Here is a 7,211-nt window from a genome sequence, read left to right on the forward strand (position 1 = left end):
TGTTCTTCTACAGACTCATCTTTTGACAGTCTATTTACTAATGTCTGTTTCTAAAATCAAAAGGTAAAATGCAATGTATATATTTTGTTTAAAAAAACAAACCAAAAATTAAGACTGCAAGTACAGTCGGAATTTTGTCCTAGTAAACCTTCAGTATCAAAAACCAAAGAGCACAAGTTTACATGCAAGTTTTAATACACACAAAAGAGCAGGCTCATTTTATCCACACTTCTTAGCTGAGCAAAACACAAGATAGCAATGCAATGTGCTTATCTTATTAATATTTAGTTTTATTTGTTTTCTGTTGCTGAAAGAGACATTTTTGTTTCAGTAAACACCCAGTCTTTGGATAGCAATCTCATATTCTACGAGGTCAGCAAGGGTGATGCACCAGGTTATTTTTTTTTTAATTTTTTACTAAATTAGGAAGTTGACATGGTCAGTCCACATCAGTGAAAGATGCTGTCCCTCAAAGATAAGGCAGTTTGTTATATTCTCCCTTAGAGCAAGTCTGAACCTGCAGCTCAATTTCTCCGTATTTCTCTGGGCCAATACACTATTTTTAGAAAGAACCCATCATTCCTGGCAGATAAAAATCAAATTCTAATTGTGTCACTAAAATACTGGGAGCAGGGTTGTTGTGGGCTGTTTTTTTGGTTTGGGGGGGGGGGGGGTTTTGAATAGCAAAAAAAAAAAAAACCAAAACCAGAGGATTTTTAAGAGCAGCAACAATGACCATACCTGCATCACTGCATTAAAGAAACATGTATTCCCCAAGTTACTAAGTCCTTTCACAGTCACTGCCGAGTTAGTACTTGAATGAGAATTCTCTTCTTTAAGCGAGACTTCTTTTTCTTGCTCATTTTTGCTGTCTTTTTCTACTTTTTTATTTTCAAATTCTTTGTTCTCTTGTTGTTTTTCTACTGAAATAATTAAAAAATAAACATACCACATATTAACCCAGTAACAGGGAATGGTCTGGGAAGAAGTTATTATAGGCAGCAGCAATCTGTGATGCTGAAAACTTAAACATAGGATAATTAATTTTGTAATTGTATAAAAGCAACACTATTAGCTTAGGTTCTTAAACTGTCCAGGTAATACGTGTTAAAAACTAAACAAAAGAAACCAACAAACAAGCAAAAAAAGATCAAGAAACCCCTGAAATGCCATTTCAGATCAGCATGCAATTTAAACATGCCATTTGGCCCACAAGCCATTCATGCCAATAATCTCTGAAACTCTGCACGTGTTATCTGACATTTCACTCCTGTTGCAAAATCACCTATGTTAGGGCTCTATACAACATCCAACAAGACGGCATCTGAGATAATAGCCCTTTCCACACAACACTATTGTCTGAAATTAAATGCACGGGCCTCCCAGTGTCAAAGCACTCATGTTCATTTCATGAGCCTAAACAACTGAAACTGGAAGGCTTATATTCTTCAAGACATGTTAAGTATATTTTCAGCAAAGTTACTGTGGTGTACAGCTCAAAAATTCCATGACCTGTTTAACAAAACCGTAACGGGATTCCACGTAATTTTCAGAATAACACGCACACTGGTTCTACCAGTTTGGCAGTCTATTATGATTAGGTTTCTGATAAACAGGGCTCTGAGCCAAGATTAACTTTAAAATAAAGTAACATCAGCTGAGAGAATGCAAGGAAAACAGACCAAAAAAAATCTTTGCAGATGGACAAGAAACTGATGCATGGATAACAACAGATGAAACACCTGAAACAGACAGTAACTGCACCCAAATACTCATCCGTTTTCTGGTTCAAACCCAAGAAGAAAATTTTGGCAACAAATACAAAGTTCAATGTAGTTACTTGTAGAGAAACTACGTATCTGGGAAAGACCGATCAAAACCACTCAAAGATTCTGGTCCCTGTGGGAAAACCTCAGCTGCTTCCTGACCAAACATTCAGAAGTAGCTACTTGGCATTGCTGGATGGCTGTGATCAACTTCCCAAGGGGACTATGATTTCATACATCCGTAGGATGGTGTTGGAATATTTGACAGCCATGAATTATAGCATTTATTTTGATATGCACATTCTTCCAAGTTTTCTAGTGGAAATGCCTGGTACAAAAGCAGTTCTGCCATTGTGGAAACTGGGGCGTTTTGCTGCATTTGTTTCCTTTTAAACAACCATGTTTAGCAGACAGACTACAGGCTGAAAATACTATTTTAGGGCACTCCGCATGCACTGCAGCTACCTATACGAAATGTACAGACCTAGCAGACAAATCCTTTCATTAGGAAATGTGCTGCAACAGCTGGTGACTTGGTCATTTCAGCTGATACATTCACAAATGCCTACAAAAATATTTTTAAAAATATCAAATGAAATTATCCTTAAGCAATGACAATTTTCCTTCAGATCTCGAAACAGACTAAGCAATACTGGTGAATAATCAAAGCATTTCTAAGCACTGAAAGTCAATTCCTTACTCACATGACAATCGAACATCACATTTTCTAAAAAAGTCACAGTAAAATTGTTTGGGTTTTTTCCCTCCCTGTTCCTGTATTTCTGGTCTACAGAAGTTTAGGGAAAACTGAGCAAAATCCTGATCAGTAAGGTCCATGGGCTAGGAAGTTATTAAGCTACCAGAATTCTGACAAAGATAAAAAAAGAGCTTTTTAATTTGCCGTAAGATAGTTCAAAGGTTAAATCTAGTTTAGTTCTTAATTTACAGTACTATCTCCTTCATTTAAGGGACTTGTTGATCTACTGTATGTGAAAAAAGATGTATGTATGTATATATGAGGTTCAGCAAGGCCAAATGCCAGGTCCTGCACTTGGATCACAACAACCCCATGCAATGCTACGGACTTGGGAAGGAGTGGCTGGAAAGCCGCACGGTGGAAAAGGACCTGGGGGTGTTGTCTGACAGCTCACTGAACATGAGCCAGCAGTGTGCCCAGGTGGCCAAGAAGGCCAACAACATCCTGGCTTGTATCAGAAATAGTGTTGTCAGCAGGAGCAGGGAATTGATCCTTCCCCTGTACTCCTCACTAGTGAGGCTGCACCTTGAATACTGTGTGCAGTTTTGGGCCTTTCACTTCAAGAGGGACATTGAGGCACTGGAGTGCGTCCAGAGAAGAGCAACAAAGCTGGTGTGAGGTCTGGAGTGCAAGTCATGCGAGGAGTGGCTCAGGGAACTGGGGTTGTTTGGCCTGGAGGTGAGGAGGCTGAGGGGGGAGACCTTATCATCATCTAAAACTACCTGAAAGGAGGTTGTAGTGAGGTGAGGGTTGGTCTCTTTTCCCAAGTAACAAGCAATAGGACGAGAGGAAGTGGCCTCAAGTTGCACCAGGGGAGGTTTAGGAAATACTGCATATTTGGAAAAACTTCTTCACTGAAAGGGTTATCAGGCACTGGAATGGGCTGTCCAGGGAAGTGGTCAAGTCACTATCCCTGGAGGTATTCAAAAGATGCATAGATGAGGTGCTTAATGATGTGGTTTAGTAGTGGACAGGTTATGGTTGGACTCAATGATCCTAAAGGTCTTTTTCAACCAAGTAAGTCTATGATTCTATGTATACTATAGTTACTTACCTGTATGTGATGAATCAGTACAAACTTGTTTTCTAATATACTCCACAGTCTGACCCAATCGGGTTGAAGTAGTATACGGGACTTCATTATCACATATGTAGCACCTGTCTCCGTCCCCAAAAAAGAAAAACAGTTAATCCTATTTTTTTGTATTGTTTAAAAATCCTAAACTATTTGCTTGTTTGATGCAATTCATTACACAAAGCTATAAAATTACGAGATTTATTTTGAAGGTTTTTTAAGATATTTTTACAGTTAAGAGTTCAATCTATTTCTGATCAAGAACATAAAAGTTTTAAAATTATCTTTACTAAATTATTTCAATGATTGGATGTTGCAATTTACAAATATAAATTAGACCCTTAAAAGACGTGCTTATAAATCTAGTCTTCAAGAAGAACAAATGCAGGGAAAAATTTGCCAAAATCAATAAACTATTATATCAAGCCCTAAAGAAAATGACTTATGAATGTTATGTCGTGGAAAAATATTCTGAGTATTCTAGCCAAGCAAGTACTTAATTATATTTAAACTGAATAGGAAACAAACCAGTGTCCTCCATTAGTCCTGCATGCTTTTATTTGCTCTTCCGTTGCTGGTACAAATCAATTTGTGTCTTTATGAGCAAGGAAGCGAGTGGTTAGGCCACTAATCTGTTTTAAACAAAACTGTGAGAGAAGCTGCAGTGGGAAAGGCTCAAGTAAGAGTAAAATTGTGCCAGAACACATCCAGCCAAAGGAGAGTTGTTTGTACCGATTTCGTAGTTCTGCCCAATCAGCTCTTTAAAGAGGTGACAAAAGGTACTTGAAGAGAATGCAAAATACTTCTGCACTTTGAAACATACCAATTACAGTTCTTGGGCACAAATGCATTTAGCAGATCTCAGGATTATTATAAGTCAGACTCTACTTTCTGGTATTAAAAGCAGCAGAAGTCTACAGCAAAGTGCTTCCCTAAATCTCTAGCATCCCTGGAATTAGCTGCAATGTTCACATTTCTTCATGTCTCACTGAAAAAACTGGCTCAACCTTTGGAACTCTGAGGATATATCTATTGTCTGCTTGGTTAATTACAAAAATAGGCATTTTCACTCCTGCAATAAAACATGACAGTTACTTCCATGGGCAATCTTTAACATCATAACTTTTCATCCATCAAAAATTTTCATAGGAAGCCTTGAAAGAATCAAGGGATTGGAAATCAGGTTTTTTTAAATGACGGCTGTTTGGCCAATGGGGGTAAAATACTAAGAACCAACTGGTAAGTCACACCAGTACTGAAAATACATACACAATAGCACTTCTTGTAACCCCAGAAGAGCAGAACTTACTGAATTTCTAGAACTCTCTTCTTTCTTTCCATGTTCAAAACCTTTTCCTTTAAATATTTACAGGTACTATTCAAGTCCAATTTCAACCACATATGCAGGCACACTAGAGAGAGATTTGTTCATACATTCATAGCATTAATAAATTCTGAACAATAAGGCTTTAACTTTTATGTACTAAGTCCACTGTGAAATAGAGTTCTTCATTGTAGGTTTGATTTGTGCAAGTTTGTACAATCAAGAAATTCTAGAAGGAGTCGAAGTATCTTGCTTGACAACTTCCTCTCATTCACAAGTAGTTTGATTTAAAAACTACGTAAGTTTTAGAGCAGAGAAAATAAAGGCTTTGAAAATAATATTTTTTAAAACTTTTTAAATTCATAAAAATAAGTTCACTAATTCATCAGTAATATGTTATTAATGTCCATTTCCATTCTAGAGTTCAATAAAAATACTGATCATTGCATAGAAATGTGTTAAGTATGATCAAGTAAAGAGATAATATTAAATAAAATTAACATAATGACAAATAATTTAAAAAAAAAAGTTAGAAAGCAAAATGAAAACTCATTACATAAGGCACAGTATTTCTGTATGGCACAGATTGGAAAACTGAGTTTCCCCCCTTATAAAGTAACGTGTTATTCTTTTAAGAATATTCCTTTCAGGAGAATTCCTCTTAGGAGAAGGAAATACTACCAAAGAGACAGAATTTGTATTGATTGATCCAGTAGCAACTTGTAATTCTACAGCTGTGCTTCTTAACTATACATATGTTACGGTATTAAGAAGTCATATTTATTGGGGAAATAAAAGCAATTAAGTTTGTCACTAACTGTGCATTAGAAAGTAGCTTCTCCCAAGACTGAAAGTTAAAGATTTAGAGCTAGATGATGACATTTGTCTCTACACATCAGTGTCCTGACCAAGCAAAAGCAGTAAAATATGAAGTCACCAGCATTTACTAGTTGGTCAATTTCAAATTCAATTATGAAAATTTTCTAGTTATAAGGTTTAGAAGTAATATTTATTCAGTAAATCTCAGGAATGACTGCTAGGAACTTTGTGAGTGGAAGTGCTTTATAAATTCCTAGAAGTAAGTCCTAGAAATCACAAAGAAAAGAAAACACAAATCATATCCCAGCCTCTGTTGCCCTCTAGCTATGTCTTATAATTGTTGCCCGACAAACTCACCACACACTCCAGATGTCCAAACTGAGAACCAAACAATGGGGATCCGATCTCGGCGTCATAAAATGCTTTAAAGCATGCTGTTCTTGAGAATTCCTGCCACAGCCCTATAATGTTGATAACCAGAACTGTCACAAAATCCAGTTGACTATCAATGAAACATTCATAAAGTCAGAGTATAAACAAAGGATTAAAATGAAAACTGATTAATTTTGTTAAATTAATTAGGATGACTAGATACTTATTTCTGCAGTGACAGAATTAACTTAGTGGGTGCAGAATAACTATAACTGCTCAGGGACCCAACATTTACAAATTCCAGTTTGAGCAGCTTGAAGAACAAAAAAGAACAAAAAACCTCTCTAGCATGCACAGTTTAAGTTTAATAAACTAATGTTAACATAAGATTTCATTGTAAAAATCACTATTTAAGAGCACCAACAGGAAGTTTTACTTTCTTAGCAAAATAATTTGGACTTTCTACGAAAATAAGTCCTCAAGATGGTGTTTTAGCTGTAAGTCTGCTAAATGCCTTTGTGCCAAGCTTCTAAGTACTTAGTTTTGCAATTCAGAGCAGACACTTTTTCTCATGCTAAAATATAACAAATCATTTATGTAGCACCACATTTAAAATTAAAAAGAGAGAATATCAGAGTTTAATAAGAAGCTGTCTTGTTCCACTATACTATGAGGGACTGAAAGATACAAAGATTAATTAACGACAAAACAAAAGGCCATACCCGATGGCCACATTTTAGACATAACCATATTGAAGGGCTTTCGTCAGTGTGCTCCTCAGATTTCTCTTGTGTCTTATTGTCTGCCTTGCAGTCCTGACAAACATGCCATTCCACGTTCAGCAGTGCCTTTTTCAGCTGACCTTGTTCCAATCCTTTACGAATATGTTTGCACATAGGTTCTACAAAATAAAAAGCACAAGAAGGATGTAGGTATCATCATAAATGCAAATGTCTCTAGGCTTCAAAGACACAGGCAGCAATCCAGAAGCTAGGACAGCCTTTCTAGAGTCACAGAATCAGAGAATATTAGGAGCTGGAAGGGACCTCAAAAGATCATCCAGACCTGCCCTCCTGCCAGAGCAGGATCACCTAGACT

At 36.7% G+C, this 7,211-nt stretch overlaps 1 protein-coding gene across 1 annotated transcript; it reads right to left on the reverse strand.

Moving 5' to 3' along the window:
- Positions 1 to 741: 741 nt before the first annotated feature.
- LOC104539051 (ubiquitin carboxyl-terminal hydrolase 16-like) lies at positions 742 to 7,014 on the reverse strand (the record flags this gene model as incomplete). Its single annotated transcript, XM_010182477.1, has 3 exons — positions 742 to 814; positions 6,099 to 6,202; positions 6,836 to 7,014. Coding segments are annotated over 3 exons (356 nt in total), but the record flags the coding sequence as incomplete, so codon positions are not given.
- Positions 7,015 to 7,211: the final 197 nt, after the last annotated feature.

The sequence above is a fragment of the Mesitornis unicolor genome, unplaced genomic scaffold (assembly GCF_000695765.1).
Source record: "Mesitornis unicolor isolate BGI_N332 unplaced genomic scaffold, ASM69576v1 scaffold27884, whole genome shotgun sequence".
NCBI classification, from domain to species: Eukaryota; Metazoa; Chordata; class Aves; order Mesitornithiformes; family Mesitornithidae; genus Mesitornis; species Mesitornis unicolor.